The sequence below is a fragment of the Eucyclogobius newberryi genome, unplaced genomic scaffold, assembly GCF_026437365.1.
Source record: "Eucyclogobius newberryi isolate DKJ021-1_F unplaced genomic scaffold, fEucNew1.0.hap1 SCAF_9, whole genome shotgun sequence".
Taxonomy (NCBI): Eukaryota; Metazoa; Chordata; class Actinopteri; order Gobiiformes; family Gobiidae; genus Eucyclogobius; species Eucyclogobius newberryi.
The window spans coordinates 22,218,743-22,233,716 of record NW_027316532.1 but is presented as its reverse complement, the minus strand read 5'-3'; the positions used below and the strand labels follow the sequence as shown (position 1 = coordinate 22,233,716).

Here is a 14,974-nt window from a genome sequence, read left to right as displayed (position 1 = left end):
TTTGGATTTGATGATGGTGTGATATGACTACCTGCTCCTCCCTTCCACCTTAGTATGAAACTAAAACATATGTAGACCATTATTTACATTGTTCATTGTAAAACAGCTTATTAGGCTCAGGTCCATTGACTCCTTGAACAAAACTGCAAAATGGATAATCACAATTTACCATAACAAGCAGTAAAGTAAAATGTATTGTTTTTATTGTTGAAAAATGATAATAATCTGTTATTGATTTATTCAAATTTAAATTGTATTATGAACAACTTCACATTTGCCTATCTTAAGTTTATAACATTTCTGGAGAGTATATTTATGTCACTTATTATGTTTAATTGCTCTTTAAACACGATTCCTTTTTAACAATAAACCCACTTTTTTATCTTTATTGTAGTAAAACAAGTAAAAAGTGTAATTTTTCATAGAAGTTTGTGTTTTTTAGACAATAGTGGAGACAATAAGACAGTGAATGGAAGTGGAGGTCTCACCGGTGCGATAGTCTGCGTTTGTGAGATGAGCGTGTCTTCTCTGGAGGTGGATGTAACTGGAGACTGTAATGTCCACGTGAACTGAAAGCCCTCCACAGCAGAAGGCTCCAGGGCGTGTTGGGACATCCTCCAGCGAAACGTAGAGAGAAGGGTCCCGTTTTTTTGTTGGAAGTCTGCAGTGAGGCGCTCAGGGCGCAGTACCACCTTTCTGACCGCCAGGTGGTGCCCTAACACAAAGCGAGTATGCAGTTCAGACGGTCTCCAAACAATTATTCAGTCATTTTCTACAAACAGAGCTCTTAAGCTACCAAAAATGTCTATGATAAAGTTATGTTATATCGATATAGTCAGAAACGTTCTTAATAAATATTATTTTGTATGTTTTCCCCATTGATATTGGTTATCTTAGATGTTACACATTATTTTATGATTTGTCAGTCGGATTAGGTTTGAACAAAACTCCTGCATCGTTTTTTAACAAAACTACTTGCATTTTCTGTACTTCCTCACAGGTTTTTAGAATTATAATTTTCTACTTCAACTTGAGTTATATTATTTTCATCAGGCTACTTCTCACCACTGCCCTATGAATCTATCTATCGTTGTCCAACCATGGCAACGGACAACAGATGAAAACTAACACTGTGAAATATATAAATAAAATAAATAACTTAATTATTGAAACATGATAATAGTTCATTCTTGGGGCACGATGTAACCTTTTTAGTGAAGGGTCCACCACCTGCTTGTCTTGGAGATACATAAGTTAATGGAAATGTAAGCAGCCTGCGCTCCTACTGTTTCAAAAGTAACTACATCACAACTGAACCTGTATTGCCAGAGATTTAAATACATTCAAGTGTTTGTCCCTCTCAGTTTATGGACACATCGTGGCTCATGTTCAGCAGAGGCCAAACTTGCTCTGATACATGATTGGTGCAGGTGTTGGGCTCTTTATGAAGTGAACATCCAGATCAACGCCAGGACCAAGTGGTTTTAACTCACTGCATTTCAGCTTTGAGACTGGCAACACAGATGAGAGACGAGGCGCGTTCATGTTTAGCGTCGCCTCGTCCTGCTGATGAGAGCGTAGACAAAACGCCCGGCAGCCTCGTGCGGACCAAAAGGGTCGAACCGGAAATTGCACCAAATTACCAAATTATAACATCTACAAATCGTCAATGAAGTCCAACGTTTTCATAATAAAAATAAATAAATATTTCACTTGTATTGCGATATTTGATTTGAACATGTTTACCTCCTCAACACGGCGAGGTTATGTTTATTTAAAACTGTTCATATTGTTGAGATACATAAGTCGTACTGTGGAACATTCCAGGCAAAGCATTAACATCTCCATAGTAACAAGCAGGTGGCAGACAAAACTACTCACTGGTTTAACGTTTCCATCACCAAACTCCCGTAATCGGCTTCACATCGACTTTATTTACCTTCTGTGTTGCAGGACAGACTCTTGCCTCCCCGGAGCCTGATGGAGGAGCAGCTCGGGGTCGTCACCCAAGCAATCGCCTCTGATGCCGGGTCGGACTGCATCGCCACGGCAACCCGGTACTTGCAGGCAAACAGCAGGCCGGTGATGGTGTGGTGTGTGGCCTGCGGCGCGAGACAGAGGGGGGAAAAGACTGGGTCAGGTTGGTGCGAGGAAGAAGAGCGACGTGTTAAGTCAGATCCACGACTCGGCTCATTGAAATACTGTATTTTACGGACTGTAAGTCGCACCTTTTTTCATAGTTTTGGCCAGGGTGCGACTTATATGTGATATTATTTGTCACACTGGCAACCACAAGAGGGGGCTCTAGACTCTAAGCGACGCAGAAGAAGAATCTGCACTTCCTCTTCCTCTGGAGTTTGTGGAGTTGTTTAGAAGTGACACAGAGGAAGAAGAATTCAATGGATTTAGTGATTTGGGGTAATACTGATGCTTTGGTAAACTTGTTAGCATGTTCTTTATGCTATAGTTATCTGTGTAACTGTTAATATGTAACGTTAACATACCAGACACTTACCACAGTTCTCTCTGTGCCTCATGTAGCTGAAGGTGTTAGCGTTAGCATACGTACACCTGTTCACCATGTTCTCTCATTTGTTATTATTTTAAATTGTATTTCAAGATGAAATGTCTGTTCTTGGTTCAAAAAAATGCGACTTATACTCTAGTGCGACTTATATGTTTTTTTTTCTCTATAATGCATTTTTTTGGCTGGTGCGACTTATAGTCCGGAAAATACGGTACACACAAAAGTCAGCTCGTCCAAAGTTTGAGCAGTGGTTGGCAGGTTTTTGGCGGGTTTGCACTCTGGTGTGTTCGAACATGGAGATAACGTAAGTGTTTGAACAGGGCTTCGGTCTCGATCAGCCTCACTCGCGTCGTATGACCTCAGCGCCCTGTGATGTTTATCGGCGCCGCGGCCTCGTGATTGCTTCTGACGAGGGGTTCGCGGCGGGACGTCGGGCGATCGCGAACGCGCCGAGTTTCTCCACGCTCCGCTTCATCGCACGATTAAAGCTAATTTTGTGGCATCTAAGCTTGTGTTTGATGAAGTAATGCTATTTTTACACAGTGGATGATGTGCGATCACGAAAACATGTCACGTTCAAGTCGAGATCGTGCCCTGAAATCAGCATGAAATGTATCAAGCTTATTTATTTCATTAAGTGTTCTCAGACATGTGCATTTTACAGCCTCTGGGGCAAATCGGTTGCCTAGGATACAGACTGGTTCTCTCTGTATACTCTATAAGGGTTTTAGCCACGTTCTTGGGCCAAAATCAGACGGAGCCAAAGATCAGGTTCATCATTTAAAACCAGATCAAACTTCTCGCACCTCAGTTTGTGCTTTGGTCATTGATTCTGCAGAAATATGCAATGTTTTTCAGTCCCTGCGATGCGCTCTCTTTCCTGGTGAGCAGCCATATTTGATTTACCACAAGAGGACCGTGTGTGTCCGATTGGCTAATCCACCTGTCAATCTCACCCATCTAAACTTTGGAAGATGAAACCAATGACTCACATCTTTGTAAAGTATTGGAGGACGTTGTGTTCATGGCTGGCGAAAACAACCAAATCGGGCCCTTGGTGCGTTTCAATCAGACCTGCAGGAAGTTTGACATGACAACAGCTTTTGACTGATATCCTGGATTATGGCGAAACACCGGCGTGCACCTCACTCCTCTGTGAAACTCAACTAAACTCAGCCATTTCAGTCAGATTTTCTTCTGATATTCAGTCTTGTTTAGTCACTCTCAGTCATAGTTGTTATAGCTGCAGCTGCTTCAGTCTCGTCCTCTGGAGCTGTTACAACTGGACCTGCGTTTTCAAAGTGTGCAACACGTAAAGAAGTTACCAATCCTCAATAACAGTCTGAATTTCAAGGCGAATTAACTATTTACCGTATTTTCTGGACAATAAGTCGCACTGGAGTATAAGCCGCATTTTTTGGGGACATTTATTTGATTGAGTCCAAGACAAAGAAAATACATTTCATCTTGAAATGCAGTTTAAAATAATAACAGATGAGAGAACATGGTGAATAGGTGTACGTATGCTAATGCTAACACCTTCAGCTACATGACGCACAGACAGAACTGTGGTAAGTGTCTGGTATGTTAACGTAACATATTAACAGTTATTCAGATAACTATAGCATAAAGAATATGCTAACAAGTTTACCAAAGCATCAGTTTTACCCCAAATCACTAAATCCATTGAATTCTTCTTCCTCTGTGTCACTTCTAAACAACTCCACAAACTCCAGAGGTAGAGGAAGTGCAGATTCTTCTTCTGCGTCGCTTAGAGCCTAGAGTGCCCTCTTGCGGTTGCCAGTGTGAAAATAACGAATAATATCACATATAAGTCGCTCTGGAGTATAAATCGCACCCCGGCCAAACTGTGAAAAAAGGTGCGATTTATAATCCGGAAAATACGGCACTGACATTGCTGCGCACACACGGAGCCCAGTGGCCAAAGAAAAAATCTTAAGGAACACTGGAAACAGCGTATGCTTGCCATGTCACAAACAGTGGCTTATCATTCCTCCCAAAACATCCAACGTACAACAGGGATACCAACACTTTCACGCCTCAAAACACAGATTAAAACATGAAGTGAAAATCAGCTGCAACTGCTTTCTACTCGTCACGACCGGGAGTGTCCGACGAGTAGAAAGTAAATCCAGCCCGTGACCTTGACAGTGCGTTTACCTTCACCGCAGTGGTCCTCTCGACCTCACCGGTGGCATTGCGAGCGCAGGTATGCGGGAGCCAGCGCAGGACGTAAGGCCCCGGATGCCTCTGCTTGGCTGTAACGCACCGACAAAGACAAAAGGGAGGTCAGATGGCGCATACTTTCCACATGTACGCGCTTCTGTCATCTGGGACTGAGTTATGGAGCATGAAACATCTCCGAGAGCACCAGGATGAGGTCTGTTTTAGCCGCACGCCTCGCTGACAGCTCCGGCTCGGGCTCTTGGGGGACGGAGCGGGGCAGGGTGTGGTGGGGTGTGGTGGAGTGTGGCGAGGTGTGCTGGTCCCACCGCAAATTCACAATGTTTTAGACGAGTTAAGAGTCACGTCCTGTGGCGGGTGTGAAGACAACGGGGGATTTGAAACTGTAATCTTTCAGTGGAGGGGTAAATGTGGCAGTGGTTTAGTAAAAAAAAAAGCCTATTCACACCTTTTTATGGAAGTTTTCTATAGGGTTTGGGTGTAGAGACGACAAATATGCACCCAGGAAAAGGGCGCACATGAACATTTTACACAAATTTACTTTACTTTAAATAATATTTCAGTGGTTGTCCAGTAAAGAGAATAAAACGAGTCCTTAAACGTGAATGTGATTACAACAGAAGCACAGAAGCACAACAGAACCGCCTAAAAGTGGGCGGGGTGGAACAGGCTTGTCAGAAGTATAAATCATTTAATTCTAATTGAAATCTGAACTAATTTGAGCTGAAAACAGGACAAACTTTGACCTTTCCTGAATGATCTTGAGCTTTATCAGCTAATTCAGAACTCGTATAAGACCCCATGGTACCATAAAGACAGCAGCATGGTGTCAGAGCGGTTAGAGAAAAGATCTTAACAGTTAATTAAAAGCCGGTGGCCGGAAAAGGCTTTGTTACACGCCGCGACTGCAATTGAGCAGCCTGAGTGTACGAAGCGTCAACCAAACTTCACAGATACAGTTTCCTGCTGATGCTATTGTTTGTTTTCTGCTCCTACAGTTCATTTTCCCAAATGTCACAATGACATATGGCTTCCATTGTGCCGCGAGTTCCTTTGTCGCACTCACAGTGATGAGGCCACTTCCAGAAGACCTTGACTTGCAGCTGGTCGTCATGGTAATGTGGAGCCGCCACCTCCAGACGCAGCGCCTGGACCGTCGAAGGGTTAAAGGAGGAGTCCGTGTGGGGAGAGAGGCCAGAAGAGCCAGAGGAACCAGAGGAAACAGAAGAGCCAGAGGAACTAGATGAACCAGAAGAACCAGAGGAACCAGAGGAACCAGAAGAGCCAGAGGAACCAGAGGAGCCAGAAGAACCAGAGGAACCAGAGGAGCCAGAAGAACCAGAGGAACCAGAAGAACCAGGAGCGCCGGGAGACGAGGAGGATGAAGAGGGGAGCTCATTTGAGAAGTCATCTGCTATAAAGGAGAACAGAGACATTGTTTAGGTTGAGAAAACTATTGTGTATTGTGTTGATTATTATGTTTAAAGCCCCAATACGTAACATTTCAGCCAATCAATCAGCTAAAGGTGGCAGAATGGCAAGCAGTCTCGCCTCACAGCAAGAAGGTTACAACATTAACACAGAAACAACAATACAGAACAATGAACAGTGAAATCAGACCAAAAAAAGGCAATTCTGACCGACAAATGTTAAACCTTATCATTGTTTGGCTCCACAAACTATATTAACCTTTTTAATCTCCTTTAACAACGACAACAATATGTTTTTGCGGTAGAATAATGTTACCAATTTGTTAAGCTATTTTTCAGTTAAATTAATTTCAGTTGTGTTTATTTATGATGCTAGAGAGGATAATTTGGATTTAGTGCCAGTTTTTGTTTCATGTGGCTTGGCCCAGTAATGACAGAGATATGAACCATAAACCAGGACAAACATCTGCATTTTGACAGTTAAATGAGAAATTGTACTGTTGAGGATTGACCTGTCCTCCAGATCGATCTTAATCTGTTGGGATTATAAAAGGTTTTGATGTTACGGGACCACAAGGGCCTTGAAATACTTATTTAATTCAGAATAATAAGACTTTTTTTTGGTTTAAATGCCCCTCATTAGCTGTGAGAAATGAGGCCACAGAAAACGCACCGAGCGAATGATGAATGGTGAAATATTCCACATAAAAGTGTAAGTGTGGGGCTTGATAATTGAGCTGCAGCTGCTGTAATCCTCGGAGGGCCGCCCGATGGGTCACCTATAAATACCACTGCTGCCTGGACTCCCATTAACACCAGCTCTTTCCACTGGATTCACTTTAAACACAGCAGCTGCAGAGCTCAAAGTGCTGACTGTCAGCAAACGCAACACTTCTACAGTTACCGGAAAATTATGAACAATAACGCGCGGTTCTGCATCTGCTCAAGCTCTGCGTTCTTTTGTGGCAGTGGCACAGTGTTTTGGCAGAGTTTGATGTGAGTTGCCCTGATCCAACAAGCTACACTACTGTGGTCGTATTTCCCAGGGAAACAACGACAAACAAACAACACAAGTCTGAGTAAAAAGCTGGTAACATAAATTTGTACATAAAAAGTCAACGAGTCAAAATATAAAAGCCAAGTTTTACACCTGGTGAATCCTGAGAGAACACTATTTTGCAGATGTTTTGCAGATTACATTTGACAAAACACAGAATTAAAAATTGTATAGCATGAAAGGGGTGGGGCTAAATATGTAATTTGACTTATTCCTTTTCCCAAAAAGGAGAGAGGGAAAAAGCTATATATAGCTATATATGGTTGTTTCAATTGCCTGAATATGTCTTGAAACTGACATTTTTATTGTTGTTTATTTACTTTTAACACCTTGTATTGTTAGAACCCAAATTCATTCACTCATTCATAAAATATATGAATATTATTAATTTGTTCACGGTTCTACACATATGTACATGTATGTGATATGTACCGGAAAAAGTTGAGCTACAGAGAGAGAGTAAATAGGTGATTGAATTATATGCTAACTATGTCTGTGTAAGTATTTTATAACGATTACTGACATAAAACATGAAATAACCATGCATTTATTATGAGTGCTTTACTTTGAGGCCGCAGCTGCCCTCACCACATACAAGAGAGTGTGTGTTTTACCTGTGTGAGTGATTGTGGTGAACACAGCGTGAGCTTTGGGGCTCTTCAGCCTCTTCTGACCCCAGTAGGCCACCGTCTGGACCGACAGGACGTAAGCCGTGGCAGGCTGCAGGCCCTGGAGCCACAACTCGCACTGCGCCTGCACACACACACACACACACACACACACGCACACACACACGTCGTCAGCGAGTGCCTTATCGTGACCTCGGTGACCTGTGTTCTTTGGCTGGTGTCGTCCACAGAATGCAGGGCCGGTTAACATCACTGTCATGGTCCTGCTCCGTGTGTACTCGCAGGATTTACAGGGGTTTAGTCCAACTGCGTGTGCTTAATGTCTGATTCGGGCTTTTGAATTAGCTTTCATCAAACTGTAACATAAAACCAATGGCGACAAGAGCAAGGAAAATGTATACTGATTTAAAAGTACAATTACACGGGCAATGATGTACTCCAGTACAAGTACTGCAGCCAAGTTTGTATTTATAGGAAAAAGTCCATGTGAATAATATTACTCGGAGTATTATTATTTTTAGAAGCATTTTAGATCAGTCTTTTAAACAAAACATGATCAATCAAACTGAATTTAGTCATTTTAAACAGGAATCGACATTTTCTCTGGCCAATCAGAGCAGGTTATGCAGTGTTGCAATGAAGCAGTCGTGCATGTACAGTACTAAGTGTCTTCTATGAATGAAAATATAATGATACACAGGTAAAGTACACTCAATTACAAGTAAACGTACATGTTACCCCAAGAAATCTACTAAATTACAAGTTACTTCATGTTTGGGCAGATAAAATGCTACAAAATGTTAAAAGAGCTCTGGCTGCTGGTGTCCTGACGAGCTTTTAACACATAATAACATCCATCCATCCATCCATCTTCTGCCGCTTTATCCGGGGCCGGGTCGCGGGGGCAGCAGTCTGAGCAGGGACTCCCAGACTTCCTTCTCTCCAGACACTTCCTCTAACTCCTCCGGGGGGATCCCGAGGCGTTCCCAGGCCAGCCGAGAGACATAGTCTCTCCAGCGTGTCCTGGGTCTTCCCTGGGGCCTCTTCCCGGTGGGACATGCCTGAAACACCTCCCGAGGGAGGCGCCCAGGAGGCATCCGGAACAGATGCCCGAGCCACCTCAGCTGGCTCCTCTCAACGTGGAGGAGCAGCGGCTCTACTCCGAGCTCCCCCGTGTGGCCGAGCTCCTCACCTTATCTCTAAGGGAGCGCCCAGCCACACGGTGGAGGAAACTCATTTCGACCGCTTGTATCCGCGATCTTGTTCTTTCGGTCACTACCCAAAGCTCATGACCATAGGTGAGGGTAGGAACGTAGACCGACCGGTAAATAGAGAGCTTTGCCTTTCGGCTCAGCTCCCTCTTCACCACAACGGTCCGATGCAGCGACTGCATCACTACAGTCGCTGCACCGATCCGCCTGTCGATCTCACGCTCCATCCTTCCCTCACTCGTGAACAGGACCCCGAGATACTTGAACTCCTCCACTTGGGGCAAGGACTCCCCACCCACCTGGAGAGGGCAAGCCACCTTTTTCCGGTCGAGAACCATGGCCTCGGATTTGGAGGTGCTGATTCTCATCCCAGCCGCTTCACACTCGGCTGCAAACCGTCCCAGTGCATGTTGCAGGTCCGGGTTTGATGGAGCCATCAGGACAACATCGTCTGCAAACAGCAGAGATGAGATCCTGTGGTCCCCAAACCGGACACCCTCCGACCCCTGACTGCGCCTAGAAATTCTGTCCATAAAAATTATGAACAGAACCGGTGACAAAGGGCAGCCCTGGCGGAGTCCAACATGCACTGGGAACAGGTCTGACTTACTGCCGGCAATGCGAACACAGCTCCTGCTCCGGTCATACAGGGACCGGACAGCCCTGAGCAAAGGGCCCCGGACCCCGTACTCCCGGAGCACCCCCCAAAGGACACCCCGAGGGACACGGTCGAACGCCTTCTCCAGATCCACAAAGCACATGTGGACTGGTTGGGCAAACTCCCATGAGCCCTCGAGCACCCGATGGAGGGTATAGAGCTGGTCCAGTGTTCCACGACCGGGACGAAAACCACTCTGCTCCTCCTGAATCCGAGGTTCGACTATCGGTCGGATTCTCCGCTCCAGTACCTTGGAATAGACCTTACCCGGGAGGCTGAGGAGTGTGATCCCTCTGTAGTTGGAACACACCCTCCGGTCCCCCTTCTTGAACAGAGGGACCACCACCCGGTCTGCCAGTCCAGAGGCACGGTCCCCGAACGCCACGCGATGTTGCAGAGACGTGTCAACCAAGACAGTCCTACAACATCCAGATACTTTAGGTACTCAGGGCGGATCTCATCCACCCCCGGAGCCCTGCCACCGAGGAGTTTGCGAACAACCTCAGTGACTTCAGCTTGGGTGATGGATGAGCCAGCCTCCGAGTCCCCGGTCTCTACTTCCTCTTCGGAAGACGTGACTGAGGGATTAAGGAGAGCCTCAAAGTATTCCTTCCACCGTGCCGACCGATAGTACTCCTCCATGGCCTCCCCGAACTCATCCCAGGCCCGGGTTTTTGCCTCTGCGACAGCACGAGCCGCGGCTCGCTTGGCCTGCCGATACCCGTCGATGACCTCCGGAGACCTACAAGCCAGAGTGGCCTGATAGGCCTCCTTCTTCAGTCTGACGGCATCCCTTACTTCCGGTGTCCACCACCGGGTTCGGGGGTTGCCGCCACGACAGGCACCGGAGACCTTGCGACCACAACTCCGAGCAGCCGCATCAACAATGGAGGCGGAGAACATGGTCCACTCGGACTCAATGTCCCCAACCTCCCCCGGGACATGGGAGAAGCTCTCCCAGAGGTGCGAGTTGAATACCCTACTGACAGAGGGCTCCACTAGACGTTCCCAACAGACCCTCACAATGCGCTTGGGTCTGCCAAGTCTGTCCGGCTTCCTCCTCCGCCAGCGAATCCAACTCACCACCAGGTGGTGATCGGTTGACAACTCTGCCCCTCTCTTCACCCGAGTGTCCAAGACATGCGGCCGGAGGTCTGATGACACGACAACAAAGTCGATCATTGACCTCCGGCCTAGGGTGTCCTGGTGCCATGTGCACTGATGGACACCCTTGTGCTTGAACATGGTGTTCATTATGGACATTCCGTGGCTAGCACAGAAGTCCAATAACTGAACACCGCTCGGGTTCAGATCGGGGAAGCCGTTCTTCCCGATCACCCCTCTCCAGGTGTCACTGTCATTGCCCACGTGGGCGTTGAAGTCCCCCAGTAGAACATCGGAGTCCCCGGTTGGTGCACTGTCCAGTACCCCTCCCAAGGACTCCAAGAAGGCCGGGTACTCTGCACTGCTGTTCGGCCCGTAGGCCGGCACAACAGTGAGAGACCTGTCCCCCACCCGAAGGCGGAGGGACGCGACCCTCTCGTTCACCAGGGTAAACTCCAACACGTGGCGGCTGAGCTGAGGGGCTATCAGCAAGCCCACACCAGCCCGCCGCCTCTCCCCGCGGGCAACACCAGAGAAGTGGAGCGTCCAGCCCCTCTCGAGGAGATGGGTTCCAGAGCCCAAACTGTGCGTGGAGGTGAGGCCGACTATATCTAGTCAGTATTGCTCAACCTCCCGCGCACAAGCTCAGGCTCTTTCCCCCCCAGCGAGGTGACATTCCATGTCCCCAGAGATAGTCTCTGTGTCTGGAGATCTGCGGGTGGTGGGCCCACGGGAGGGCGGCCCCACGTCGGGCCCCGACACAATAACATTATCATTCAAAATATATGATGTCATTATTCATACAGCAGTGCATTTATATTTAATTTACTGTTGACGCTCACTCTTTAACACGCACTCAGAGAACTCACTTGGTTTGGGTAAAGAATAGGAGTCTGTGTTCACTGTGTGTAAGAGAATATGGACATTTGAGTGATGAAATTATCAGAAATCATCGTCTGGTGGAGTTAAAATGAACTTTAAATATACGGAGAAACCCCTCTGGATCAATGCCAGGTGATGTCAAGAGGTGGCGCCACTCAAGAGAAAGAAAACTATATGTAATCGAATGAAATAAAAGGATATTCTTCACCAGAAAAACAACGTGGCAGTGTTAAAATCTCAAGAAAGAAGTTTCAACGCGCACTTAAACTTCGTCTGGAATATTATGCAATACTATTATCATTAAACCTGTCAATCCTGCATTTCTCCACGATTAATGCCCTACTGCGGAACAATCCTGCCAAAGCAACAGCGACAAAGCAGAAACGCTACGCAATGAACCTTAAAGGAATACTTGAGTGTTTATCTCTTTTTGTCCAAGTCCATGAGGTTCATTTGGTCGTCTGGTTCTATTCTGAGTTGTTGTTGTTGTTGTTGTTGTTGTTGTGGATGTTGTTGTTGTTGATGATGATGATGATTATGCTGTTGTTTCTATTGTTACGTGCCTTTAGAGAACCACAATTCAAGGAGGCTATTGAAATACGGGACCGTGAAGCAGGACGAAGGGGCGTTTATGCTCTCGCACACTCGTAACACTGTCCTGAAGAAGTCGGCCTGCAGATGGCGCCACAGTAGTTCTTTTTTCTCTGCACGCCACCGGAGCTGTTCTGCATTAGCCCCCTGCGTTTGACTGACGTCTCATTAAAACAGGCTCTCAGTCGATCTTGCCCTAGTCACAACAAAGAGATGCAGAGATGCGATAACTGACGTGCCCGTGCGCCGCTGCGAAAGTCGTGCATAAGACGGACGGGGCCAAAGTTGCAGTTAAAAGCGGTTTCTCGGTGTTCTGCGGACAAAAAACGGGGTTTGAAGCGTTTCCATCATGGCCCGGATAGACAAAACACATGTCGTGCGCAGCTGCATGTGTGCGTGACTGCGTCTGAGCGTCCGGAGCGAGGCCTGGATTTCTATTTTTGAGAATAAAGTCACCTCATATTATGTGTAGGAAGCTGATGTATATTTAAACGAGACTGCGCCAGGTTTTCCAACGCTTTGAATGTCATTTTTTGCCGTCATTTTTGGGTCTTGTTTTAGACAGGAATGACACGCTATTTGGGGATTTGCTCGTGATCAAGAGACGTGACAAGATTATGAGAAAACTAATGTATATATACTCCAATAGTGAATATAGTGTATTGTATATACATTTAAGTTATATGCTAGTTGTGACAATTACCTCATGCCACAAACAGACGGGAAGTCGGTATAAAAGGTACAGTATTTTAGACACAAAGGATTTTTTTTTTTTAAATAATTGTTTGTAGATTACAGAATCACCCTTGTTTTGCCTTGAAATGAGATGAAAAGTCTTCCATGTGCATTCTTAGCGTGTGTAAACTCTTGCACAATCACAACACCAAAACTGGGATTCAAATGAAACCAAACGCAGAAATAAATACTGCATTTTCCGGACTATAAGTCACACCTTTTTTCATAGTTTTGGCCAGGGTGCGACTTATAATTATATTCATACTTATATACTTATACTCCGGAGCGACTTATATGTGATATTATTTGTTATTTTCACAATTGCAACTGCATTTCATACTCCAGTGCAACTTATAGTCCAGAAAATACGGCAGAACTAAATCAGGATGAGAATGGGACCAAACCAAATCTACATGGAACTATTATGAATGAGCTGTCGCCTCTCCGCAGATCTGACATGCAGCTAGCAGACCCTCCACGGTCAAAGTTACGCCGTGCACCTTTAAAGTGATAAGTGTTTTTAAGGGTTTTTCTTTAGTTTTTCCTTTTCCTCGCCTTCATTGTTCGATTTCTAACTTTCTGTCGCCAAAATCAACAATTGCGTGATTTCGTTTTGTACTTACTCGATCATAAATGGATCACTTTGGATTCCGCCAAGCGTTTTTCACACACTAAACAGGTCATTCGTTCCTGTCTCGTCGGCTGCCATCACCTGTCCTGTTGCGTGTCCGCGGTGAGCGAACATGCAGCTGCAGTAGGAAGCTCCGTCACATGGGGGGCTCATTTACATTCCAGCCGTCCCAGCCGAGCCAAGCAGAGAAACGACTCCAACATATGAGCTGGAATCACACCGTTTACCTCTTCTACCCAACGAAACGCTATAATAAACTACGTCGAGAGTTAAAAGGGCCAGTGCAGAGTGAGTTTAGACAAGTCCCGAGCGTGTTATCTTGATTGAAGTGAGACTTGTCCGGTCTGAGAGCCTGTTTGTGGAGATTACGGGCACTTTGGAGCGGCGGACCACGCTTTGAACGCATTACATCATCATTGTATCAGCAAACACTCACTTTGGAAATGCACTTTCGACAAGGCTTCAAAGAGCAGTTTGGAGTTCTTAATAAGATCCAAGCCAAATTTGATATTACACTGACGGATGACAGGTTTTTACTATTTTATCATTTTGACTTTATTTGGTGTATTTGTACCTATTGAACATGTAAATTATAGTTTTACGCCAATCGAGCAGGTATTTATGGAGAAAGCAATGAAAAATCTGTAGAAACTGACAGGAAGTGACATCACACTAGGGACTAAACTCATTCCAGTCACAGTTTATGCATAATTAAGACAAAGAAACAACTTTTTTGACTCTTCAAACTAAAATAAAGACGCTCTCATATATTTGTATTCGTCAAATTAAAACAATTTGACATTAGCTGAGTTTTTGCCAAGTGGATGCTGGGTAATTTCCTAGTGTGATGTCATCAATTACAAACAGGAAGTGAAATTATAAACCTAATAATGTGCTATTCTGTGATAAAATTGTTATATTTATAAGCAAAATTCAAAATACATTCATCTTAACTGCGTTTTAGTTCAATGAGTCGTCCGACCTGTAGGGGGCGCTTTAAAAGGATAATAATGGACAAGCGTGTGAAGTGATAGATGGATAAAGTCCTAGTTTTCTTGCTGTTTGCATTTGTGGTTACGTTTGTGCGATTGTCAGTCAGTAGCAACGTTTCCATTAAAAAAACTAAAGCTTGGAAGGCACAGAAAGCAGAGGTTGTCAACTAAAGAAATTCTTGGACGACTAAAATGATCGATTAACTGACTGAAACACGATCAAAGCTGCCCAAATGATTCAGTTCTTGCGCACAAAGTACATCAGAGCGCTAGAGAAGTTCTCGAAAGTGAAAAGGCAGATTAAACTGCTCACTCACGCCCA

The 14,974-nt window shown here is 45.2% G+C and overlaps 1 protein-coding gene across 3 annotated transcripts in view; it reads right to left on the bottom strand.

Annotated features, from left to right (window-relative positions):
• Nucleotides 1–14,974, bottom strand: part of anos1b (anosmin 1b) — an 82,931-nt gene that overhangs the window by 1,095 nt on the left and 66,862 nt on the right. For 2 of the 3 annotated variants that reach the window (XM_072439073.1, XM_072439070.1), the window contains exons 9-13: nt 7,834–7,972; nt 5,799–6,146; nt 4,709–4,806; nt 1,940–2,102; nt 489–715 (exon numbers count right to left, since the gene is read on the bottom strand). In XM_072439073.1, the coding sequence (XP_072295174.1) occupies nt 489–715; nt 1,940–2,102; nt 4,709–4,806; nt 5,799–6,146; nt 7,834–7,972 (975 nt within the window). The remainder of the gene's footprint in view (nt 1–488; nt 716–1,939; nt 2,103–4,708; nt 4,807–5,798; nt 6,147–7,833; nt 7,973–14,974) is intronic. The other variant, XM_072439071.1, reaches the window with a different exon arrangement.